General features: G+C 47.0%; 1 protein-coding gene across 1 annotated transcript in view; it reads right to left on the bottom strand.

Annotated features, from left to right (window-relative positions):
• CLSTN2 (calsyntenin 2) overlaps positions 1-27384 on the bottom strand; it is a 605822-nt gene that overhangs the window by 112083 nt on the left and 466355 nt on the right. Inside the window, exon 5 of the mRNA XM_047876487.1 lies at positions 21030-21179. Coding sequence (XP_047732443.1) covers positions 21030-21179 — 150 coding nt within the window. The remainder of the gene's footprint in view (positions 1-21029; positions 21180-27384) is intronic.

The raw sequence follows: 27384 nt of genomic DNA, 5'->3' as shown, positions 1-27384 counted from the left end.
ATTGATTCCCTTTACTCTGGGGGCGCTGCAGCTATCTAGATATTTTGGTGGTTATCTTTGATGAGACATTCTACCTCAGGTCCTTTTTAGAAGGAATGAAAATAAAGAAGCAAATAAATATTGAAGGGAAGGTGAGTGGAGGCACAGGCCGAGTAGAGGGTTCATTCCTCTCCCCATCCCCTGGCAGGGGTGAAATTTCCTCTTTGGGAAGAAATCAAGTACGAAAGACAATTGGGAACATCACATCTGCAGCTGCTTTGGTGACCTCATGAGGCTTGCTTTTGAGGGTTTACGAGGAGCAGGCAAATTTGCAACCATATAATAAAAGAAATCGATGAAGCTTTCTGAGCGTAGTGTCCTTGAGAGAGTGGGCAGCTCGCACAAACATCTTTCATTTTCCAAGAAGGAATTTGGGATGGGGAATGAGAGAGCAAAAGGCAAATCATCAAATTCAGCCTCTGTCACATGAAATGTCTATTCATCCTCATTTCCTGGAGGTCGGATAGCAAGATGGTTAAGACTATGACCTCTAAATTCAGTGTGCCTGAGTTCAAACCCCACCCTTACTCCTTCCCGCAAAATGTTTACCTTCTCTGAGCCTCAGCTTCCTCTTATGTGAAAGTGGTGCCTACTACCCAGGATTTGGGAGGGACTAAATGCAGACTCGTTTTAGCACCAAACACAAGGGTTATGTTCAATAGATACATTATTGTTAAATTATCATTTATTCAATAGCACTTATTGCAGGAACTAAAAGGACATACAATTATTAAGCACCTACAGGGTGCTAAGCACTTCTACATCTATTCTTTTGTTTGGTTCTCCCAACAGCCCAGTGATTATTAACTTAATTGTGCAGATGAGAAAGCCATGGTTGACAGCTGGTATGACTTGCCCAAGGCCATGCAGCTCTTTCGCAGCAGCTCAGCCATGATTCTGAGGATTTGTCAGGAGGGAGAGCAAGTGTAATTTTTACAGATTCATTTTTGAATGTTTGATTTATACTGATAAAGATATAGACATAGATATAGATATACAGATATAGACATATCTATCTATATAATGTATATTGTATATATTATATATACATATATATTTTATATATTATATATAATACATATTTTATATATATTATATATACATATATATTATATAATACATATATTATATATATAATATTATACATATTATACATATTATATATACACATATAATATAATATATAATATTATATATATTATATATACACATATAATATAATATATAATATTATATATAATACATACATATTATATATTATATATACATATAATATAATATAATATTATATTATATATATGATATTATATATGTATGTATAATATATATAATATGTATGTATTATATATAATATATTATGTATATTTTATATATATATATATATATATATATATATATATATATATACTCAGACTCCTGAGTCTCCACTGCCTCACCTGCAGATTCAAGTTAGTTACTCCTCATGGGCTTGTTATGAGCATTGAAGGCTAAGGGTCCAACACAGTGGAAGCCCTTAGCCTTACTTAAATTGTGAGTTGAAGACTCACAATAGGAAAGTGTCACACCCTGCTTTACAAGCTTCCCACACTTCTCTGAGCTGTACTGCTCAGAAATAAAGTCTTTCCAGTTTGTAAAGGACCTGGATACTGGTTTATGAACTGTGGTTCAATTTTTTTCTTAAGTGAAGAGAAAGGAAGCAGACTACCTCTTGTTTTGATAAATCAGGCTCAATTACCTCATAAGTATTCCTGGAAAAGCTAACAATAGAATGCCTTTAGGAATTAAACTCCTTCCTCCTGGATTAAGGATTTAGAAACATAATGATTTTATTATAATTCCTGCTAAATTTGGGGAACACATGTTTCTTATCAGGAGAATATTAACCACTTGGGACTCTCATATTAGATGCCTAGAGGTGGAAAAAAGCAAATCTGAGACTTCTGGACAGTACCGGCGTTGGGGGTTCTTGTAATCCAAGACATTCAGAATTGTTCCCCTTCTGGGCTCAGAAGTGACACCGAAGGATGAAAAGGAAAGACACAGGTCTGTCAAAACACGCTTCTCCCCTTAACTGTGTGCTCGTGGGCCTGCAGCTCTTTGTGGCCTCAGCTGAAGAAGCATCAGGTGTTCTAGAAAATTGCTGGATTCATGCAAGGTGAGTGGCTGGATGTGGGGGTGCTGGAGCGTGGGAGGGCAGGAAGGGGTGGCCCCCTGCACAGGATTGTTCAGGCAGCTGACATTCTCACATTCTCTGCAGGCGTCGGCCATCTGGTGTCTTTGAGGACTTTCTCCAGGAGATGGGTAACTTTGAGTTGGGCACCGAGGGACTTCCTTTCTTACTGGGAGAAGCTAGGGAGGTACTTTTGCTCAGCAGCAAGCACCTTTATCCCCAGGACCACCCAGTGCATCTGAATTGGGGGGGGGTTAGGAAGTAGAGAGGGGCTGGCAAAGTAAGTAGAGGTCAGATGATGATGGTAAGCGGTTTGGGTTTCACCTTAAAGCTAGTGAAGAGCCTTAAATGGGTGTTTAGTAAGGACATAAAGTATCCAGATTCTGCTTTGAAAAAGTCATTTGGCAGCTGGATTACGTCTGGTGTTCATTTTCAGAGCATTAGCACACTCCTGATTGCCACCTCTTAATCCATGCAGAGGGCCACCCTCCGACAGGGTCACACAATGAGGAATTAACTTCAATTCAGTTAGATTCAATTTAATTAAACTCAAGATTGTTAACCCTGCAGCTGGACAGACTCAGGTTTGAACCCTGGCTCTGCCACTTCTTGGCTGTGTAGCCTTGAATAAATCACTGAACCTCTCTGAGTCTCATTTTGCATCTGTAGAATGAAGATAACCCCGGGGAAAGTTGCTTTGTGGAATTGGGGGAAAGGTATGAAAAGCAGCAGGCACAGAGAGCTACTGTTATTACTACTACCATCATTCTTGCATCATTCTTACCATTTTTCAGTTGCCAGGTCTTTACTGAGCACCTACTGTGTGCCAGGCAGAGCCCTAGACATGGGAGGCTGAGAAGTAGGACTCATAGCCCCTAACTGGATGGATCACAGTGAAGGCAGCAGCCACAGATAGCAGCCAGATTCTAGGCAAACAGAGGAACAAAGAGCAGGCCCCAGGGAACAGAGAAGAAGTAAATTACGCTGAGTAGTAGAGAGATCAACGGAGCCTCCCTGGAGGAAGTGACCTGGGCATTTGTTTTAATATAGGTTTTATTTAAGTAAGGTAAAGCGAACAGATCAGGATGCTGTTCCATTGAACAGATCGTTTGTTACACTCACAGATCCCAAGGAGTGGGGCTATGCCAAGTCACTGAGGGCACGGGGAGAAGCAATGCGGTCAGTCGGGAGGCAGAGGAGGGGGAAAACTGTGGGCATGGGCCTTTATTGTGGTTTCCAAGGGAAGGAATGGGCAAAGCATGGTAACCAGGTTTAAGAATGCCAAAAATGCAGTCTTATAAAGCGGGTGGCTCAGTGGGTTAAGCGTCCGACTTCCACTCAGGTCATGATCTCACGGTTCGTGGGTTCGAGCCCTGTGTCGGGCTCTGTGCTGAAGCTCAGAGCCTGGAGCCTGCTTGGGATTCTGTGTCTCCCTCTCTCTCTGCTCCTCCCCCACTCATGCTCTGTCTCTCTCTCAAAAATAAAAAAAAAATTAAAAAAAAAAAGACTGCCCAAAATGCTAATTTGTGTAATTTCAGCAGCTTCTGGTATACAGGGGCTGTCCCTTGTTGTCTGCTACTGGCCCTGGGGTGGTTAGGGCAGATAGATGGTGATATATGGTGGCACAAGGTATGAGAGCCCAATAAAGAGGGTGATTGGGGGAGTATGGGTTCTGGATTGGTTGGTCTGCATTTGAAAAGCAAAAGGGTAAGTTGTTTCCTATCTCTAGGAATTGGCTAGCCCTGATGGGGAGTCCCTCCAGGGTCAGCAGGACCCCAGTTATCAAAACATCAGGATATAGACAATAAAGACATGGTTAATGCAGAACTGCAGAAGGAGGGGGAATGCCAGAAAGCAGAATAGAATCCCAGGATGTCTCCACCATGGCCCTGGGGCTTCTCAAGGCCAAAGGAGGCTATTTAGACGGAAGGAGGCTATTTAGATGGTACCCACCACCCCAATCTACAGCTCAGCAGCCTAGCCATGACTCAGAAAGTGTCAGACCTGTATGAGTCATGGGGTGTCCTCCAGGGGGCGTAGTGTCACATGGGCCAGAACTTTGGGGCCCACTGAATGCTGAGCCGGTAGGGATCTTCTGTAGAGTAGGTAATACTGAGAACAAACTGAGGGTTGTTGGGGGGTGGGGGAGAGGGGAAAGTGGGTGATGGGCATTGAGGAGGGCACCTGTTGGGATGAGCACTGGGTGTTGTATGGAAACCAATTTGACAATAAATTATATGTATAAAAAAACGGGAAAAAGTGAAAAAAAGTTAAAAAATGAAAAAGAAATATTCTTCCAAGGCCTTTGTAAAATTGTAACAAAAGCTGACTTCTGAGACTCACTTTCTCTCCCCTCTCCCCACGTGGCTCCTGGGGGTGAGTTCTTCTGAGAGTTCTTCTCGCCTGGCTTTGGGTAGGGCTGTGATGACACTTAGACAACAGAGTGTGAGACCCTCCTCTGTTAACCAGCTATTGCACGCTGGGCCAGATGCTCTGCCTCAATTTCCTCAAGTAAAATGAGGGGAGATTACAACCACATCTCCTGGGGATGTCGTGAAGATTAAGTGAGACAATACAGGTGGGAGACTCAGGACTTGTGCCAGGCCCACCTGACTCCAAAGCCAAACCTCAGAAAGAATTCCTTGCTTTTCTGAATTCTTTTTCTTGTTACATTTCCTGAACTGCTGCTATAGGTCTGTAACTATGGGGAGGGACATTCAGCTGGAAGGAGACAGGAGGAGGTGAGGAATCAGTGAGGCGGGACATCCAATCCTGGCTCTAAGACTAGCTTCGTGCTGAGAAGGGCCTTGTGCTTGCTTTATTTTTTAATTATTTTAGGTTTATTTATTTGTTTAGAAAGAGAAACAGAGTGAGCAGGGGAGGGACACAGAGAGAGGGGGAGACTGAATCCCAAACAGGCTCAGCACTGCCAGCCCGAAGCCCGATGTGGGGCTTGAACTCATGAACTGTGAGATCATGACCTGAGCCAAAACCAAGAGTTGGATGCTTAACTGACTGAGCTACCCAGGCACCCCGCCTTGTACTTGCTTTAATGCTCTGCTGTCCCTGTCTTGAAATTCTAAATAATTTTCACACAAGAGGCCCTCCATTTTTATTTTCATCTGGGACCCACAAATTATGTAACTGGTCCTGCCTTTCAGCTAAATAGCCTTGGGCATGTTCCTTAACCTTTCAGAGCCTCAGTTTCTTCATCTGCAGAATGGGGATTGTTGTTATCCACCCTAAAAGGAGGAACCCGGGCCTTGGGGTCAGACCTAAGTGTGAATCCTGGGTCTCCCACTTGATACCACATATGGTGGGCTGGTCATCTCCCTCTCTGCCTGAGCAGGCAGACACTGGTTATATGCTCACCTAATGCAGAGCTCTTGATAGGGTTTGTGTCAGATAATAAATGCAAACCACTGGGGCGCCTGGGTGGCTCAGTCGGTTAAGCGTCCGACTTCAGCTCAGGTCACGATCTCACGGTCCGTGAGTTCGAGCCCCGCGTCGGGCTCTGGGCTGACAGCTCAGAGCCTGGAGCCTGTTTCAGATTCTGTGTCTCCCTCTCTCTCTGCCCCTCCCCCGTTCATGCTCTGTCTCTCTCTCTGTCTCAAAAATAAATAAACGTTGAAAAAAATTTTTTTTAAAAAATAAATGCAAACCACTTAGCCCTGTGCCCGATATAGAACAGGCCCCTACACAATTTAACAGGCATTAAATTACGTGGCTTTCTCTTCTCCAATTAAAAACAATTACACAGGCACAATTTACAAAGAAACAAAAACACAAACTCTCTGAACTCAATTACAAATATAAGGAATCCTCTCTCTTCCTTTATTACTGACCCTTTCCATTTACTATATTTTACTTTCACAAAGTCAGATCATTTTATTACCTTTTAATTCTTACTAAAAAGAGATATCTTAATTAACTATAAAAGAGAACACGGGAGGGGAAAAACACTGCTGTGCCCACCCATATCCCCGGTTAAGCCTCAAGGCTTTGCCTCTGCCTGGGTGTTCAATTCCTGCCCTTCCTGTGGCTGGTCCTCCTTGCCTCCAGGCCTCAACTCACTCATGACTTTGTAAGGCCTTCTCTGCCTCACCTTGATGATCAGCACCCCGCTTCCATATAATCCCTGCCTGTCCTCCCCTCTGGAGAATTATTTACTTATTTGTTTCTGGCCCATTCCTGCTCTGGAGCATAACCTATACATCACTGCAGTGCCTGGCCCATAACAGGTGCTCAGTAATGAGTGATTAGGTATATGGAAACCAACACACGCACACACGCACACACACACGCACACACACTCCGATTTCGCTGTCAGAGGTGAGGAAGGCAATCATATGGATTCAGGGAATCCTTGTTGCTGACCATGTAAGACTGCACACCTTGCCTGTCTGTCATCCACCCAGCCCCCAGCCAGCCCCCAAATGACAGAATGCCAGGCATTAAAGTGGAAAAATTCGAGACGTGGCTGCTGTGTGTATGTGTGTGTCCATATGTGTGCAGGCACACACCCCAGCCTGAATGTGAGTGTCTGAGGGCAAGTGTATATAATGATGAAAGTGCATTGACATATGGCTCCAGCTCTGGAAAACTTCATGCATTTTCAACTCTTTTAATACCTCCCTCACCCTTGCGACATCACGATAAATGCCAAATGAAATAGAAATTTGTCCTCAAATTGTGTCCTGCCTATGAAGTTCTCTCTGGTTTCCTGATGGCAGAGGGGTTTTAATTTTGTCTCAAATTCACACTGTGACTCGTTGGCCTGAGAAAACCCTCATATCTCCACCAGGGTGATTTCAGAGTCATGTCCATAAACACTTTCAGGCCTTACTCTGGGAACACCTGGCAAACTGTAGACAGCTTTCTGCCCAACAGCTTCTGGCTGCAGCCAGCAGCTTCTATCATACCCTCTTCCCAGCCTGTCAGTGTCAACCAGGAGAAACCACGCCATTAGGCAAGGACCATGGAGGGAGGCTTGCTGAGCAGACTAAATTGGAAAGATGATCCAAACCATTTTAGATTTTGTGGAGGGTGAGGGCAAGGCCATGTTGCCAGAACAATGCTACTGTGGTTTGCAGACTGGTATGGTCCCTGAACTGCTTGTTATGTCTGTCATGAGGTCAGCAGAGAAATCAACAGTAAGCATTTAGAAACTTTTCTAGCAATTTGGCAGAGGAAGTTTATGTTTGTTGAATCTAATAAAAATAAAACTTGGGTTTAGAGTTTGAATGTCTTCGCTGTTTATTTCATTTCCTCAGAAATTTGTTTCTATTACATTTTTATAAAGTTCTGGTCCACAAGTGATTGGGGAAAAAAAAAACCCTGGTTCTTCACCACAGATGATTTAAGAAGCATGCTTCTAGATTATACCCTATTTTAACGGTTCCTAAAACTTACTTCCAAAGGCTTTATATCTAGAAGGAAGTACTTCAGAGCATTGTAACATTTTACCCTCCACATGCAAAGGGCCGTTAAGGCTTCCTGCTTCTGAATTTTAGATGGCTACCAAGATCAAGGTCTCTCCACTCTAGTTTAAGGCCATCATGTCTTCTCACCGGGACCAATCACTATGACAATTTCCTATCTCACTCTCTTTGTCTTTCTAATCTACACTGGTCACTGCTGCCTGACTGCAATACAACCAGTTCCTCTTCCAGGAAGTCCTCCATGATTGCCCCAGGCTGGACCACATTCTCTCCTCCCCGATTCACAGAGTTGGCAATGCACATCATCTATGTGGGATTCACACTGTGTTCCCCAAATTATCGTCTGTAGACAGGCGCAAGATCAGGGCTAGCCTCAGAAGAATCACCAGAAACAACTTCTGAAGACACTAATTCCTGGGTCCCACCTTAGGAGATTCCAGTGGAAGGTTTTGAGGACAAGGGTCTGGAATCTGTCATTTTAACCATCCCCCTAAGTGACTGGGTTGCGCAGACAGACTTGGAAGCCACTAGCCCGAACAATATGGGCAATGAACTCCTGTTCCTCCTCCCACTGCATTCATGCCCCAACAGCCAGCAAGGGGCTGAGAAAGGATTTCTGCCCCCCACGCAGGACGCCCAAAGGGAGACCTGTCTACTGCCTGGAACCTGACCCAGCAGGGTAGGACAACAAGCTGTCTTTTCTTTCTCTACCTTCTGCAGGGCAAAGCACAGGTTCTAGTCCCAGAAGAACCACGAATGTGGGACCCAGGGCTCTCAGTGGGGAGAAAGCCACTTCTGGTTGTGTGCACTGGATGATTACTCCTGACCATGCCCTCCTCCCAGTGATTTGGGACTTAGCCATGCAAGTGGCTTTGACCAGGAGAATAAACTAGTCATTTATTTCTGTAATTGTTTTTTGTCTGCAACTCTCTATCCCCCGCTACCCCATCAGAAGTTCTGCTAGAGCAGGGTCTATATCTGTTTAGTTTTAAAATCTCCAGTACCTGGTACACTTCCTGGACCTCTCACTGAATTCAGCCTCTCACTGAATATTTGGGAAATGGACTGGCGAGGATGTTTCGTGAAAGGCACCTGTCTTTCTGGGGCTCAGGGAATTCCGTTGGCCGTCCTGCTTTGGTCAGACTTTCTCCTTGATGCATTCCTTGTGGATTCTCCTGCTTGCTCCAGCATCTGTGAACTGAAGAGGCTCAGATCCACTCTGTGTGTGCTGCTTCTCCAGGGCCCCCGGATCTGCACACAGCCTTTGGGCTCTCCTCTGCTCCCATGCCTGGCGCAAGCCCCTGGACACTGTGCCCAGTGCAGCTAGCCCCTGGCCAGCCACGTGTTGTGAGGGGACCCATTCTCTTCTGTGTGGCTCTCTGATGCCAGTGCCAGTGCCTCCGTTCCCCAAAAGCCCTCCGAGCTTGCTAGTATTGGGAACCACCTCTTTAAAGCTGTGTGGTCCCCCTTCGCCCTGGCTCCAAGCTCCCTGGGGGTGCTGGGGAGCAGCCGGTGCTGCCATTGAAGAGAACCCTGTGGTGTTCAGCAACCAGGACTCCCACCCAAAGCTTGGCTGCTACTTTCTCCCCAACTCCTTCGTCTCCAAAGATTCTCAACTCACATGCCTCTCAACTCCCAAACAGAAACACAGCGGGCAGAATTGATGCTAGAAAGGTGTGGAAACCAAGCAATTTAAGAGCAGCTTTTCTGAAGGATAATTCTCCCAAGGGGGAAATCATTAACTCAACCAACCAGGGTACTTTCTCTTGGATTTATAGAAACTCTTCTCTCTTATGTCCAATAAACATGAGCATTTTCCAGGCAATTTTCTTATCTTGGGACAAATGTATTATTGGTGCAAGATGGAGTAGCTATTCTTCAAGAATCTTTAGTTTTATGGCTTTGAAAAGCTTCTGCAGTGCAGGATTATAGTTTTGTTCACGCACACATTTTCAGCCTTTTTTGTAAAGATGTCCTCTGTATACTTTTCCTGCTCCGGCGATATAGATCTCCTTAATCTACAGATCACTTGTACACGGTCGCAAAACTTTTTTATTTTTTAAATAAAAAGACTGTGACTCTGGGTGATATTACAGTCCGGGAGGACTTTTCATTTCACCGAACGGCATTCTAAAATTGGAACCGAATTATCGTCTCTTCAGAAAATACAGTACACATCCGCAGAGTTGGTCACACACACTGGAAGCCCGGGAGTGCGTGTGCGTGAAGGTGGGGAGGGCTGTCACTCATGCTACTGCGGGGCCGCACAGGCCATCACAAATGATTCGACTGGCGCTTGGCAAAACATATCTCAGGCCAGGAAATGCCCATGTACTTGGGCCCAGGTGACATCCTCCCGAGAAAGCGATTCAAAATGCAAAGACTTTTGCACAGAGAGCTTTACTGGTGCACAAAAAAGGAAAATGGAGCCAAGCTAAAGTCAATCACACTGCACCCTATCTAACTGCAAGGACACAGACAAGCACATCTGACCTTCTGTGAAGGAATATTATGCAGCTGCGGAGGGGGTGGTGAGGCTTTATGATGCGCGACAGTGCATAAGGCCTAAAGTAAGTGCAGCTTGTAAGCACCAAGCTGTCCTGGGGATACTCCTCCCTGCCCCTTCCACTACTGCCCCTTTCCCCACACCCTCAGTGCACCTGGAGAACTGCACTGACACCTCAGGTCTCAGCCTCTTGTCACCTTCCCTGGGAAGCCTTTCTAAAGGGTTGGGCACCCCTGCTCTCTGCTTTCCTAGCCCCTGGGTCCCCTGGCGACTGCTCTGACTTCCTTGTATGGGAATGATCTCTTCCTGACCTGTCCACCTGCTTGCCCTCACCTCTCTGCTCCAGCTCACGGTCGCTAGGGGCTCACCATCCGCCTGGCACAGAGTTGACCCTGAGTGGAGTTCCGTGAGTGGAGTGGAAGTTTTGAGAGCTTCTCTGTTGTGCCAGGACCATGGCTGGCCCTCTGCATGGTTATAGAGGGTCAACGCTCCCAAACCCTGCAATGACATCTGAAGGGACATGATACGTTCAACAATGTGACTCCAGGGCCCCCCTGGCAGACCAGGGAAGACTCATAACTACATGTGGTCACTCTATCTCCCAAGTACCATGTGAAGCGGATGAGGGGAGAAGAGGACACTGTTCCTGCCCACTTTAGAGGTGAGGACAAGTGTGGCAAGGAGAGGTAGGCAGCTTGCCATAGTTCACATTTATCACTAGAACCCAAGTGTCTGGCTGGCACGCAGGTGGTGACACTGGTGCCTGGGCTGGCTAGGTCTGTCCTCCCACTCAGGGATGCAGGGAGCTGGAAGAAAACCACCATTCAATGGTCTTTGTGCTGGGCTTCTCACAAAGCCCAGTCCGCCTGGCATCCTTTTGGGGAAGGGAGTCATAGGAGGGGCATTTCACTGATGAGAGAGCTGAGGCTAAGATGTCAAAAGACCTGCCGAAGGTCACACGGTCAGAAAATGATGCCAAGAGGTTGGCACGACTCCTAAACCCACTATAGTAGCTTCTCTTTCTTCTCTTCCTTCATCCTCCTCACTGGTACCGTGGACCCGTTCCTGTGGCCGGCCACAGGTCTACCTCGTGACAATCCTCTGAGACAGGTACAAGAGCCTCATTTTGCAGACGCCACATCTGAAGGTTCAGAGAGGTTACGTGGCTCCCCTAATGGCCCTGAGTTGAGGGCATGGTAGAACCTGCATTTGAACTCTGCTCTTTCTGGCTTCACAGCCATCCCTCTGAAGCCCCGCCCTCTGCTGACTCCCTGCAGGGAGCAATTCTAGCAGGCTGCAAAAACTTAAAAGAACTATCAGTCGAAGAGGCTGATCGCGTGTGGTTCCAGGGCAGACCCATGTCTACAAAGAGATGGGGTAGAGCATATGGGTTCTAAGTCAGAAAACCCAATACCATCCACTGTTCTCCCTCTCAGCATCTGTGTGTCCTTGGGTAAGCCGCATATCCTCGGTAGTCCAGTCCCTAAGGAGTCATCTAAGAAGGCTGAGAGGTGGCCTCACTACTCTGGATGCAGGCAGGTCCCAGAGGTGTGGCAAGAGTGATACCTCCCCCACACCATTCCACAAGCCACAGACCTTGCTCAAGGCTGCCCCGATGTCCAATCACACATTTTTCTCACAACACAAGGGAAGGATTCTAACTACAACATTTTTCTCAAAATAGCCTTCAATGGTCTCAAAACATGGTCAGCATTCTCCTTTGCTTGGAAACGCATTGTAGATGAAGAGACAGGAGATCTGTGTCTACAGACAGATGGGACTGAGATTGATGTAGGTCCTGGATATAACTAGTTAAGGCCAGCATCTTAACCTCAATGTTCTCATCTGCCAAAAGGGGAAAAAACAGCTTTCGGGGTATATGCTGAGGAGTAAATGGGACAATACACGCATCCCTGTTAGACAGGGTTTGGCAAAGATTAAATGCTTACTCACTGGTGACCATTACTCTGATTGAGCTCTGTTTGGGACAAATGCGGTCCACCTGCACCCCCTCCCCACCAGGGCTGAGACGATTAGATCCAGAAACTTCCCAAGCCCATTTCCACTCATGTTCACATGGAGGCACAGGGGAGTCAGGTAGAAACAGGCTCGAGCAGACGAGCTTCCCCAGCAGGTCTTTAAGCACATTAAGACGCCACAGAGTAGGTAAATCAGCATCGTGTACAGAAGCCATTTGTTGCGCCATAATGATCGGCTGTGTCAGTGATGTCAAAACAGGTCGTTATTCACGGAGGAGTGCCCCTGGAGGCCCTCTGCCAGGAGCTCGGATGCTCTCCTGGCAGATCTGAGCGGACCCAAGGTGCAGCTGCTCCGGGGTCACTCTGCCGGAGTCAGTGGAATTGGGCTTCAGTGATGGCTTTTCCAATTATTTGGGAAGAAAATGCTCCATTGTAACTTAAAAAAAAACAGTATAAAGGGAACTAAAAGAGCTGCTGTTCATTGAGCCCCCGTGTGTGTGGTTAAGAGCACGGTGTTCCACAGGCAGGCTTGCTTCTGGCCCTCAGGAGAAGGCATTATTATCCATTTCTACGTAGGCAAGCTGAACCAGGCAGGAGTGACTTTCCTGAGGATGCAGCGTGGGTTAGAGCTGAGGAGGGACTGAGGCCTGTGTGCCCAGCCCCCCAGACTGTGCTTTTTCCACACACCCCACCCCACTGTCTCCCTTTGGTCCAATCTATAGCTCTAAAATCAAGACTGCAAAGCTCAAGACACACAGTCTTACTCAATTCTATAAATTTCTGTGTGTGTGTGTGTATGTGTGTGTGTATGTGTGTGCACACACAGGCACATGTATCCATTTATATGATGGTACCTATCTTACCAATTTTAGTCATAACATTATTTGCATGGCAATCTAAGTTTTATAAAGCACTTCCAAACATAGGACCTCTTTGGGCCTCCTTACAATCCTGCCAGATGATTAGGCCAAGGGTTATGATTCTCCATTAACATCTGAGGAAACCCAGGCTCAGAAAGGGCAGTGGCTTCCGCAAAGGCTATGGCCAATCATGACAGGGCTAAGGGTTGGCCTGAGCCCTTTTCACTCTCACTCAGCTCTGTCGTCACTAGTTTGTTCCTGAGTCTGGCACCCCCAGACCCCATCACCTTCCTCAGCCTCGGGGAGGGTTCAGAGGATGGATATCTAAGGAATAAGGGGAAGGGGGTGACTGTAGACAACAGGGACACAGGGAGAGGAGATGATATGACAAAGGGGAAAGTCAAGAGGATAGGAGAAGCCTGAAGGTGGAGAACACCTATGGGATGAAAGAGCAGAGCCCCTGGGGATGAATGTCAAATAAAGCCAGGTACTGGTGAATGGAAGGGTGGAAGGTGGGTAATTTTCACGTTCGGTTCTCTTACAGGGGAAGGTAGCCTTCCCTACTCTGGGGTGAGTTGCTGTGCTTGAGTCCGTCATCTTTGGGTTTGAAGTTTCACATATGTCTCAGGCTCACATTGTGTTTCTCTGGCCCATGTGGTCACCAGAAGCAACTTTAGGTTCAGGCAAAAAGTATCTGAGAGATGGACAGTCTGCAAGTGTGGGTTTATTTTCACATGAGCTGTCATTTAAGGCAATGGTGCACCAGACCAGCATCAATCCAGGAAAGATGGATGCGTTGGGCAGGGCAAGGAGAGGGCACAATGAATGTCAGGGGACCCCTTAGGTGCCACATGTACAGTGCTTCGTTGAACTGGAGCTACTCTTTCAAGCTAAGTCTCATCGCCTTTTTGTAGATAAGGTGATGGAGAGGTGAAATGTGTTGCCTGAGGGTACTCAGGTGGCTTCTCTTCTGAACAATCTCCTGAGATGCCCTTTTAGAGCTAGTAATGCGCCCCTTTGGAAACTCCCAACCTCCTTGTTCTAGCCTTCTTCTCCTGCCGCTTCAGTAATTCTTTGAGATAGGCAGTTATAACTTTGAATTCTATCTATGCCATTCATCAGCTGTGAGATATTGAGCAAGGTCACTCAAACGTTCTTAACCCTAAGTTTTCCTTATCTGTAAAGTGGGCTAGAATTGCATATCTCACAGGGTTGTTCCTGTCCTCTGTGCAGCAACACAGAGGACTTTTTGGACTTCCGTGTTCCTTTTCTTCTGTCTTAATGTGTCTATTTGGTGTTCCATTCTTTCTAGGCTGTCCAAGGCGCTCCAATAAATTACTTCTCACTAAGGTGTCAATGGAAGATAATAGCTCCATGCAGGTGTCACCAAGTATTCTCTGTAAAGGGCCAGAAAGTAAACATTTAGGCTTGGAGGACCATCTGGTCTCTGTTGAAACTGCTCAGCTCTGCTGTTAGAGTGCAACAGCAGCCATGAGATGATATGAAATGGACGAGCATGGCAGGATGCCAATAAAGCTTTATTTATAGGCACTAAAATGTGAATTTCATGTGGCCCAAAGTATGATTCGTCTTTGATTTTTTCCAGTGATTTAAGGTGCACAAACCATTTTCTGACTCACAGTAGTACAAGGACAGGTGGTCAACTAGATTTGGCTTGCGGGCTATACTTTGCTGACCACTGGGTTCATAGTGATTCTTCCAAGAGGCATTTAAATTTTAAGCTGGGAGTTATCCTTTAGAACAAAAAAGTTGGTACCCAAATGGTGGCATACTGGACACACTGGCAGTACCGTGAAGGCCAGGACTGAGGGCAAGGAGCCAACCTTTCTTCTGCCATTCTGGCAATGCCCTCGTATATCAGCCTGCATTAAGGGAAGCACCATCATGCAAGCTTCAGATGGACACAGTTTCACCTTCTGAGCCTTGCCTGTCTCTAAGCAAATGTGGGTGCCGTCTGGGCTTATCACCCTAAGATTTGAAATCAATGCCTTTCATGTAGTAAAACCTAAGCCAGCTCTTCTGTGTACTTGACCAATAATTGATCTGATTTTGGAAGGGGCAGGGTGAAGCCAGCTGACCCCTGGGGCCTGGAGTTTTTTCTCCTTGGCAGGGTGATGGGCAAATGGATGGCTGCAGGGGGACAGGGACATATACTTGACAAGACTTAGCAGCAGTCAACCTCAGACGTGCTTGGCTGCCAACCTCATCCCCTGGCCTGTGGGCTCTCATGGGCTTTGACTGCAAATCTAACTTCCTTTGCTGTCCAGTACTTTGGATTGGCTTTTGAAGAAATACATGATTTTAGGTACTTTTCCAGAAATGATCCATTTAAAAGTGTTCTCAGGACAAATCATCCTTTTCAGCTGGTTCCTGACCAGTCTCTGCATCTATGTGGTTGGCCAAGAAGTCCTTCTTTCCCCCCAAATCCCCCTCGCCACACAGGGTCATGAAAGCCTCTAGGCTCCCCAGTGCTTTTGAGGTAACACAGGAGGCCCTGCCTTCATGACCTGGTCCCCATAGGCCCATCCAACCTCCTCCCCCCATGCCCCAGCCACACCATGCTCCTTCCCACCTTCCTGACCTCTGCTCCCTAGTGTGGAACACTCTTCTCTATGCTGAAACTATTATCCTTCAAGATTTGGCCCAGGCACATCTCCCCAGGACCCCTGCAAGGTTAAGTGTCTCTCTTCTGTGTCCCCAAAGCCACCTCCACCAGACCTTTCGTCCTCAGTACCTTCTTTGCCCTCATCTCCTTCTGCACTACGGGTCCTGGTACGTCGTGTCTGTCTCTGTATCCCTGGCCTTCAGCACACAGCGGGCCTCAGTAAAGGGTGAATGAATTCACTCGGCAATGTCTCCCCCTGAGTAGTGTGTGTGTCAACTCTCACAATGCAAATAACTAAGGGATAATTCCTCAACCAGCAGCTTTCGCGCTGCGGTCCTTCCAACATGGAAGTCCTAGACTCACTCTGTGTGTTCATAAATCTTTTCTGTGCGACCTTCTTTCTTGTTCAATGTGAAGGCCGTGGACCAGCTACATCCAGAAGCATCCCAGACTGAAGAAGTCAGGATCTGCAATGTACCCTGGCTCCCAGGTGCTCCTGTGCGCATGCGGATGCCAGAAGCCCTACTCTATCAGATACCACCTTTCTTCCTGACCAAGGCCTGATTTGTGGAATGGCAGAAACACTGAGACCATCTGATGTACCTAGGGAAATAGTCAAGCCCAAAGAACAGAGAAAAAGTGGCTTGTTATGTGGCTGCATCTTTTTTTTCTCTCCATATGAAATAGGGCAGCTTACTGTGAAGGTGAAGGGACCAGGAATTGGGCCCGTGAGAGGAGGTCTAGGAACTGACAGTGCTGGTTGAACTGGTGCGGGGCGAGGGGTGGCTGACCACCGTGGGCTTGTGCTCAGCGATGACGGGGGCAAGGAGAGAGGGGGTCCTGCGGGGGCTGGAGTCTGGAAACTTGGTCTGGCACACGAACAATCCAGAATGGCTGCACGTCTGGGCAAGAAATGGGGAAGGGCCACCAGGGAAGTCTGCCGTGACTCTCTCCAGAGGGCAACTGTTTTGCATAAAGGGACTTGAAATACTGAACTCTGCTTCTCTACTGGCCGGAGCAGGTAACAGACACAAAATCTGACTTGCGATAATAAAAGGAAAAATACACTAAATAAGTGTCATGAAGACAATGTTTTCATCTTGCAACACAGAAAGAGATAGGCTAAGAGATTATAAAGAACGAAAGAAGGCATAAAGAGGGGATGTGTTTCTTCACATAACAACTAAACAAACAAACAAAACCCAAATCAACAAACAAATTACAAATGATCCTCTAAGACACATTCTGTGGCCCCTGGAAGGAGGGGTCCACAGGAGCAACTCTCACTGGGTCCATTGCCACTATCATCCCGATGGCCTCTGAGGGCACTATATCCTCTGTCCGCTCTGATCCATGAACAGATGTGGATTCTTCCCAAAGTCCTCAGTGCCCACATAGGCCCAGGCTCGGGCACGTGTAACGGCTTGGCAAGAGGGGAACAGACACCAAGAAGACTGCAAAAGTCTGGCATGAGAGGCAGGGCACAACCCAGCCTTTAGGCTTCTGTAGGCTACTGCAGGGGCACCTTTTTTCCTGCTTCCTAATAGAATCTTCTACCTCCATGAGTAAGGGCTACTATAGGGATACATGAGGTCTCCAAGCTCGGGACAAAACATGGAGATTTTGTTCTCTATTCCACTCGCACAGGTCTAGTTGGTCCTTGGAGGACCAACTTCTTCTCTGGGCAGCTGAGAATGGGAGTGGCATTCCCTTGGGTAAAGCTCCACCTACCCCCATAGAGTGAGCTGACCCCTACTACCTATTCAGAATCTCAGAAGACAATCTCAGAATCTCAGCAGAGAGGATAGAACTCATATTGTTTCTGGGAAGACAAGACACAGCCATAGAAAAAAGATGGAGAATGGAAAACCATAGCCCCAGCAGACAATGTCTTGGTCAAGGTTTATAAGGCAGTGGCAGAAGAGTCAGGGTCTGTGATGTCCTTGTGCACAGCTGGGTAGGGCCAGCAGCATGCTGGGAAAGCTGCAGCCCCACACTCCTGGAAGGGGTTGTTGTGATGGAAAACTGGGGCCATGTCCTGGGGCACCGTGGGAGTCTGGGAGCAGTCCCTCATTGGCCTGGGAAGGAAAGAAAGGCTCCAGCTGTGAGCAGGGTCCCTTACTCCTTCAGGACAGCTTCTGGGAGAAGCTGATGGTGCTGACTGGGAGTGCTCCCGGGAGACAGGAGGTTCCTGAGCATGATGGATTGCTTTCACTGTGCTGCAGCCCGCTCCTGCCTGGAGGGAAATGACTAAAAACAGGTACAAGAATTTGAACTGCCAAACTGTGTTTGCTTGGTGACTCTTGTTGTTTGTGGGAAATCAGCTCAGGGAAGAGTCTCTGTTCTCCCGGGCAATCACCTCTGGCACATACCCGCAGACCTCTCACTCACGGCTGGCTCTGAGGGGCTTGGGTTCATTGCAGCTCCTGACCCCAGCATTCAAAATCTTGACTGCCAGCCATACCCTACCCCTGACCTCTCCAATCTTGCTTCCCACCTCCCCACAGTCCCAACCACCTATGCAAGCCAGACTGGCTTCCTTACACTATTCACTGGTGCCCTGAAAGGCCTCCTCTCTCTGTGCTCCTCTCCCATTCTATACAGGGCCGGCTTCACCCCACACCCACTTTAAGAAGAGCCAGCCCTTTCCCCCAGGGACCTGACAACCCGTCAAGTGAGGGGCAGCCTGCTTACCCCGTGGTTAAAAAAAGAAAACCCGTAAACATTGGCTTACTCCAGTTTGTTCTGCAAAGCTGGGAGAGGGGAGTAGACTGGTCCCACCACTAGGGGCCAGTGGTGGTAGGTATACTCTTCACGGGAGAAAGGGCTATCCAGCTACAAGGCAGCAGCCCTGACCTGGCGTAGAAGAGAGGATCGGCCCCAAGGTGGGTCAGCTGGAGGTGAGGGCTGCCCAAGTGGAGGAATAAAGTGGACCAGCCTTCTGGAAGGAGAGAAGATTGCTCTCCAGGTCTGGGGGCTGGGATGGGAGTAGCCGGAAAGAAGTCTGAGCACTGCTAACACACGTCGGAGAAGCTGGGTGACCTGCTATGATCTGAGAACCTACTGGGATGACGGCTGGGGAGAGAGACCTAGTGGCTTCTACCGGAGCTAAGCTGGAGGGAGGAGGGACACAGTGCAGAATCCAGTGTCAGCTTCTGCCACCAAAGGCTGGCTAACGTGGGCAGAGAAGCCACCGTAAGGTAGTTGAGTCTGAGGTTACACATGCTTAAATGGCTTTGCCAGACACAGTGAAGGGATGCAGGGAGTCGCTGTGTCCCTGTTTCCTTTATTCCACAGAAAGGTACATTTCCGTGTACCATCCATTCATCCATGCAGCACTGGCCAACCACCTGCCTTGTGCCTGGCCCTGCGCTGAGCACCGGAGACACAGCGAATGGGCGTGACCTCTGCCTCCAGGAGCTCACAGTCTGGCTACAAATAGCATTGGGCACTAGCAGGATAGGCGTCCCACACATTCTGCACACACGGAGCCCAACATTATTAACATGATTTTCTGTGCATACGTTTAACACTGAAGCAAGTACAAACGCTTTTAGGAAATGGCATTTAAATATAGGTACAAAAATGTAATCCCAAATCTGTAGGTGTCTCATTTGTCAAAGACACAAAACATTGGGATCTTTTTCCAGATACTGCTTTGTGTTTTACTCTCCCCACTGAAAATCCCATTATGAGCATGTTCCCTGCTTAGAAAGCTTTTATATTCTTTCCAGGCTTTCTTTTCAAAAGCTAGACTTTCACTAGGTTAGTCCTTATAAGTTAAAATAAAACAAGCTGAGTTCTTCTTTACTCAAATAGCTTTTCATTCATTCATTCATTCGATGGCTGTTTCTTGAGCACCTATCATTGGGGTCAGATATGTGCTAAGTCTGAGAAATTCAGTGGTGAACAAGAGAGACAGAATCCTGCCCTCAGGTCCCTTAGGGTTTAGTGAATTATACCAACCAGAGCCCAGGCTCCCTGAGGTTGGTGACACGTAGTTTCCCACTCTGGCTTGTTCCTTTTTCTCTTTTACTTGATCCAAAATAGGTGGATCTACTTTGTTCTTTCTGTTGCATCTGTCTTACCTGTGACTCCTCTATTGGCATTTCATCTTCTCTACTTTGTTCAAAGGCAAACGACTCTGGCTCTCTCCAGAGGTGGGTTTAATTACCACCTCCCATTTTTTTCTAGTTGAAAGAGTAAAGGAGATAAAGTTGCACAGGGGAGGAGCCTTTTGAGAGCTGCCTTCTGAGGAGAGTGACCCCAGATGGGTCCTCAGGGGTCCTTGCAGTGTACCATGAGAATGAATGCTTGACTAATAGGCGCCCGTTCAAAGTCTGACCAGTGACCTCTATGGTATCGTGGCATCAGTCTGTCCGATAGAAATACGGATGATTACCATAGCTAATGACATCCTCTCAAGTGGAATTTAAGACTGAAATATACGGACAGGAAGAGAAAGAGGGAGAGAAACAGGTAGAATATAACAGGAGCTCTGAAGCTTAAAGACACGTGGAGAAAACAGTAGACACAAGCCACAAAGCAGGACTCCAAGAAGTACCCAAAGTTATGAGTGAGTGGTACCTGTAGCAGCAACAGCACAGGAAGCAGAAACAGAAGCCAGTGACCAACCAAAATGGTGGCCCAGTGATACGTCCAGCATCCCTGCCCGGCCACTGGGATATTGGTGCCACCACTAGAGGCATTGTTATTCTATAAGCCATCCAATTCTCGGCGAGATCCATCTATGCACATGGCCTTGCGTTCCTCACTTCGCCTGAGGTCAGTGATAAACCTCTGTCATCTAAGGGTAACCTGAACCTTTGCTCCGTCTTTGCATACCCAAACAGCTAAACCGGGGCAAAAACCCACCTCCATCTAAGGCCATTGTTTCTCCATTCCCGGAGCCAACACTTGAGAAACTCCTTAATCTAGAGGCTAGATTCTGGGACTCCAACCTCTGCTTGTGTACCTACCTTCTGTGCTAGCCCAAAGAACATGACAACCTTCCCCAGGTACTGAGTGATGATTCAAACTTGACACACACTGGCTCAACTCACTCCCTTAGATAAAGTGAATAGGTTTGCTGGCACTTTCTCCCGAACACGGTGGTATAATTACTATCGATTCAAAAGTGTCATGAGATTTTAGAAAGGGTGAGCCGGACAAACAGGGCACACGATATGAGACAAGTTGCCTTGGACATTCTCAACTGTAAAATGAAGATAATAGATCACCCAGGAGTTGTAAGAATAAACAAGCTGCTTTATTTCTTGCAGCAGAGTGACCGCATGTAAGAAATTCCTCTAGTTATAGGTTGTGTTGGCTTTCAGGATAGGTCTAGCACCTTCTCTACACCAGGCCAAGCTGCCCCCGCTCAACAGCATCTACAAGAGATGGCCCACCTTGCCAGCCAGGCTTGCAAACTGGCTTCACATCCACCTGCACCAGCGTGTCCTGAGCGGCGGGCTTCTGTCCACAGTCGTAGGCCGTCACCAGGATCTCGTACTGACGTTGCTTGTCATAGCTCAGCTTCTCGGTATTTCTGATGTTGCCTGAGGACGCAGGGATATTCAAAAAGGTTTGGGATCAAGTTAACCACACTGCCGTTCTTTAAAATCCCTTCTCTACTCCGCTAACCTTCACTGGCATGGAATGACCCCTTTCCTTGCTTGTGCCTTGGTGGCAGATTGCCAGGAACCACTGGCTGGAGCCACCTCAGCTGTGGGAAAGGACTACTAGGAGATTCCAAGCACATATCTGGAACCCAACTGGTGGATTCGTTAGTCATGGGTTGTCAGAAAAGTCCCTCCTAGAGTGTGCCCGTGTGGTTGTGTCCCTGATGATGTAGGGCACCGAGGCTCATCTGCCATGAAATCTCTGGGAAAAAGATGGGATTCAAAAATGTCCTGGCACATATTTTTTAACATCTGGGCTCGTCGCCAGAAATGTTCACTGCCTCTTCTCACATTATTTTGCTACCAAATAGGAAGTAAAATCAATAAGAAAACGTGTGACCTCTCTTCTGAAAGCTACACAGAATAACAGATTCCTTGCCCTGGTGGCAAAGACATTTCTCTTCTCCGAAAGAGACCACATCATTTTTCTGGGCCATGTGTGTGTTTTTGCTCCTGTGGGTTTGGTATTATAATTCAGAAATAAATATTTGATAATTAATGAGCAAAATTCTAATTGATTATTTTTGCTGAAATACAGTTTTGCTTCTAAGGGATGAATAAAAGCCCAGTGTGCACTGAACACTTCTCAATTTTGGATTCCGAGAGAGTGAAGTCTTCCTTTGCAAAGAAGAATTTCATTCTTGCTTTTTTTTCTGATAGTGGAGCTGACAGCAAATTAGAACTCCAGTGTTATCATTATCCTTTAGCAGAAGTGAAATTAAGAAAATTGAAACTTAGGGGCGCCTGGGTGGCTCAGTCGGTTAAGCATCCGACTTCAGCTCAGGTCATGATCTCACAGTCCGTGAGTTCGAGCCCCACGTCGGGCTCTGTGCTGACAGCTCAGAGCCTGGACCCTGCTTCAGATTCTGTGTCTCTCTCTCTCTGCCCCTCCCCTGCTCATGCTCTGTCTCAAGAATAAATTTAAAAAAAAAAGAAAGAAAATGGAAACTTAAAAACAAACCAACGTGCTAATGGCTGACTCAGGTATATTTTTAAATTTCATTAAAACTAAGGGAAAAATTCCTAATGAGCTTTCTTCCATTTCAACTGATGTCTATGGCTCATGTGAGTGGAGGCAACAGGGACTACATGAATCAGCTCTGGGGAATTACAAAAGTCACATAATGTTTTAAAGATCCGAAGAGCTGGTGCACTCATCACCTAATACCAGTGAAACAGTCCTCAGTACCAGGCCCTGAGCAGGGCTTCTCCTGTGAGAGTCCAGCGTCTGAGACACTGGACCAAGAATGAGGATCTTTTATTCCACCGTCAGCTCCAGACCGTTTCTAAAAATGTACCCGCAGCCACTGATTTGAAGTAAAATTTAGTTTAACAAAGCCATTCAAAAATCTCTGAATAAAAATGGGTTTGATATATTTTTGGCCTCGTGCCTGGTGTTCAGAATCCCTCTCACTAACCACCCCCCCCCCACACCTTTTGGCTTCGGTCTCAGCTCAGGGCCCCCCAGGACTGGGGCGGCTAGGTGTTGGGTTGGTGATGTTCCCTGTGGGCTCTGTTAGCAAACTAGCTTGTGGTTATAGTGCTCACGGGGGAGGATTTCTTGCAGGTGGAAGCATTGCAAAATAACCGCAAGAACGATGTTGCAGCAGCATCAAATTGAATTTTGAACAAAAAAGTTTTAACTTTCCTTTTCCTTATGGTTAAATGGCTCTCAAAAGATATGCCTCTCGGAAGAGGAAGGCTCAGGGTTTACAAGCCGTGTGACATTAAGCAGACCAAACGCTATTGACCGTGGTAGACAAATAAACACACAGGCGGCAATCCCTGGCCCAGTCTGCGGCAACCGCACATCCTAGCGAGTCCTAATGAAACTGTCTGAGAAACAAATGTACTTTCTCCACTACCGCCGGCCTCACACATGGGAGAATGGGTTTCAGAGCCCGGAATTTGAAGCCTTAGGTCAAAAATGAGTGTATAATGTGGTGACCAATTGTGTTGGGGAGGGTCCTATGTGGATAAGACACATACTTAAAAATTTTTGGAAGCTCAAAAAGTCACCCATTTTGCTTCTGTTACAATTGTATTCTTCTTTCCATATTTGAATGATTTCTCCCAGCAGTGCCTAAGAAGGAGACCTGAGTCCCTAGCTAGCCCAGGTGACTAGGGGTTCCTGGGCCCATTTCCCTGCTCTAAATGAACCTGGGGAAGCTAATTCTCAAAGAACAGTTAGTATGTACCATGCATATTAGTGAAGGTGTTCTTTTTTTTTTCAAACTGAGGCTGATGGAGGTGCCAGGAGCCAAGCACACTGGCCTGCAGCCTCCTTTCAGTGGAATTTAAATCACAATAGCCCCTGGGGCCCCTGGGTGGCTCAGTCAATTAAGCATCTCACTTTGGCTCAGGTCATGATCTCAAGGTTCTTGGGTTCCAGCCCTGCATCAGGCTCTGTGTGAACAGCTGAGAGCCTGCAGCCTGCTTTGGATTCTGTGCCTCCCTCTCTCTCTGCCCCTCCCCTGCTCATCCTCTCTCTGTCTCTTTCCCCAAAATAAGCAAACATTTAAAAAATTGGAATGACCCTTTTGGAAAGTTACACAGGCCAGTCACTTTGCAATTGTTTATACCTTTGGGGCATGCAATTCCACATCTAAGAAATTGATTCCGGGAAAATGATAAAAATTACACATACAGGTGCAAATATGTTCATCTAAGCATTATTTCCCACAGTGAAAAATAATAAACTGGATGTCTGATAGTAAGGCAAGAGCTAGGTAAAAGAGTCTGTGCACCAGATAGAATGTTTTTAGCACTGAACGTGGTAATTATGAAGCATTTTTAAGGGTGGAAAAAATCCATACTATCGAATGTTAAGTGAACACAGCAGGGTAAAGAAAAACAAGGCGAGTGTAACCTTACTTTTGTTAGAAAAAACCCCACAGAAAAAGTACTGGTAGAACATCAATAATGGCTATCTTTAGTGGGATTACAGGTGATTTACTTCCTTCTTGTACTTTTCTATGCTTTCCGAATTTCCTGCACAAGGGGCAAGCGTGACTTTTCTATTCAGATGGAAAAGAAATGTTTGCATTTACTTTCAAATAAGCCAACTGTAGGGCACACTTGGCCCAGAGGAGGCGGAGTCTCCTGACTCACCAGGGCAGCCCCGTTGCCCAGGAGAGGCTGCCTGGGGACCGACCACGGAACTGCTGGAAAAGGAGAAAAGTCTGCCAAGTGGTGTCGTGTCGTGGAGAACCCCGCTTCGCCTTCTGGCCATTCCCAAGTGTGGCTGAGAGCGTGGTTTGTGCAGACACGCTGGCGAGCCCCCTCTTGGCAATGCACCCAGCCTCTCACACGGGCATGGCATTGAGCACGGGATTTAATTCCCATTTTACCGGGAAGGATCTGAGGCAAGGGTTAAGTAACTTATCAAAGATCTCTCTCTCTCTCTCTCTCCCATACACACACACACACACACACACACACACACACTCACACACTCACACAGGTAATGGATGTAGGACTAAGATGTAACTTTGTAGTTTTGAACTTAAATACTATAGCCAAGCATTCCTGTCAAATATCACTGAGGAGTGTGATCACATGACTGGTGGAAAGGCAGAGAGGCCCATGCTCAGGTGATCTGGGCTCCAGTCCCAACTCTGCCACCGGGGTCACAGGTGCTGTTAGGCAAGCTCTTAATACTTTAGGACTCAGTTTTTCCATCTGTTCAACGGAAATAAGGATTTGGTCCCTACTGATCTCAAAGAGACCAGCCAAGTGCCAGGAGATGGGAAACAAGAAGCCATCGGAAGTGGATCCGGAACTTCCTAAGAGGGAGTGGTGACTCAGTTACCTGCTTATAATTTCAGCCTGGAAATCTATGGGGTGTGTGTGTGGGGGGGTGAGTAGTGAATAAGCTTTATGTCCCAACCACCCAGGTAAACATCTAAGAATCGTGGCACCATGAATGGAGCATTCCCTAGGTGCCAGGTACCCTGTGAACATCACCCCCAGGGCACAGCCTCCCTGAGGCCTCACAACCCCACAAGGGGGCAGGGATGGTTCCCGCCATGATTTCATGGGGAAGGAATTCAAGGTGGGGAGGCCAAAGACCTCTAGTAGAAAGAGGCTGAGTTTTGGGTTAAGACAGCCCAGGCTGAATCCATAGAATGTCTTCGATCTTCACTGCTGCCCGTTCCCCTTTCTTCACCAACAAGCAAACAGCTTGGCAAGCTGGAGGAGCCAGGACCCATCTACCTGCCATCATGCGGTTTCAAGGAGTGGACCCCGAACTCAGCAGTACTTTCTCTGATGTGCATACAAAGAACTTCTTCAAGGAGACGGGAAGGTCGCTGGGAGAAATGATGGATAAGGACCAATTGGGAAACTCATTAGAATGGGGAGCTGCCGCTTCTGTGTCTGTCCCTGGGTCCTGCCTTCATTACTTGGAGAACCGCTTTTGTAAACCTCGCTGTCGGGGGCCCACACTCCCTGGGAGTGCCCACTCTCCTCTTCATCTTCTGTTGTAAACCAACGTTGGAGGCAGAGGCTTGGCAAAAGACCATTACTCACTTTTAATGAGACAGCTAGGGAAATAAATTGGCATATGTTAGCGAAATGGCTCATCAAGGTGAGTAATTATCTTCATGACTGGGGCAGTTTACCCTCAGATGAAAGGATTTGCATCTCAACTTGCATTGGGCTGTGGCTTTCCAGAACTAAGGCAGGAAGTCAAGTGGAGCCTGACCACTCATCACAGATATCTCTGTTTGTCTGGTCACGCTCTTCACCAAGGACTCATCGCCCCCCAAGTTCCAAAGCTTTTGTGGACAGAGACGACGCAGCTGATCATAGGGGAACAGAAAAATACAAACCAATTGTTGTATATTTCATAGGGTGGTGTGTGCATGTGCGTGTATTTGATGTGTGTGAGACATACATCCGTGTGGTAGGGACAAGCCAGCTGCCTCACAGGGCTTGTAGGAAAAGCCATCAGGAAATAGTTCTGACAGACTCTACTAATTGAAATTACCTACTTCTTAGTCCTGAACCAATCTTTAACTCAAGTCCAATATTTTCTCTTTTACTTTCTTGTGCACTGAGGCACTGATCTTGTGTTCCACACAGTGAGCATCTCGCAATGTGCTGGTTTCTAACATTCCCACGTGGTTTATCATTTTATGAGGAAACTGCCTTATCTTTGTCTGTTATAAGAATGCTTTATTTCATCTTCCAAGGCAGATCACAAACCACTGGAGATCAGGGATGAGGGTGTCTTGTTGGCTCCCATCCGCTGTGGAACCTGCTGCAGTTCTCAGGATGCAGAAGACCAGGTCCCAGGACACGTTCCCCCCACCCCCCCCCACCCCATCTCAATGTCAAGGAGCATGGGAAGCACTGAATACTAGCAAGCAGGTCACTGATGGTACTTCCCTCTAGGCGTCGGCTATCGGGAAGCTCACAGTTAATCCACTGCCTAATTCTGGCTCACGGCATGCTTTATGCACCAACCTCACCCTTGGTGCCACCTGACTTTCTAGTTTTCATTTCGACTTTCTTTCCACTGGATGGTAAGCTCCACTGGATGGCAGGCCTGCGTCGGTTTTGAGTTCCACGCCCACTCTGTTCCCAGTTCCCAGCACTATGCCTGGCACTCAGTAAATAATTCACAGGGTAGAGGAACTTCAGGTTTTGTAACTTTTGCATCTTTGTGCAGTGCTCTATGATCCTATTTGAAACAGAGTGGGGATAATATACCTATAAGCACACACTCATGCTATCAAATGATACACTTGGCAAATAATTATCATCTGATTAACATGGAGTTATTGAAAATTGCATTTAATGTGGGCGGAGTTGACTGGGCCTCTGGCTGAGGTGTTTACACTACAAGTGTTTTGCGAATGGTGATGGGGAAATGCACAAAGGGCTTTATAGGATTGTTTTCAGTTCGGTAAGTTCAGTTTGGGACTGGGGTGTGGTGGGAGGTTTCATTCTTTCATTGTTGTCACTATAGTAGAAATTCTCAAAGGACATTGGCAAGAATATAAAAGATTCTTAAACGATTCTAAGCTCAGAAGGTGTTTCCAAAAATCTCCATCTTCTCTTTTAGCATTTTTTTCTT

Source organism: Prionailurus viverrinus, chromosome C2, assembly GCF_022837055.1.
Source record: "Prionailurus viverrinus isolate Anna chromosome C2, UM_Priviv_1.0, whole genome shotgun sequence".
NCBI classification, from domain to species: Eukaryota; Metazoa; Chordata; class Mammalia; order Carnivora; family Felidae; genus Prionailurus; species Prionailurus viverrinus.
This window is presented reverse-complemented; position numbering and strand designations above follow the sequence as displayed.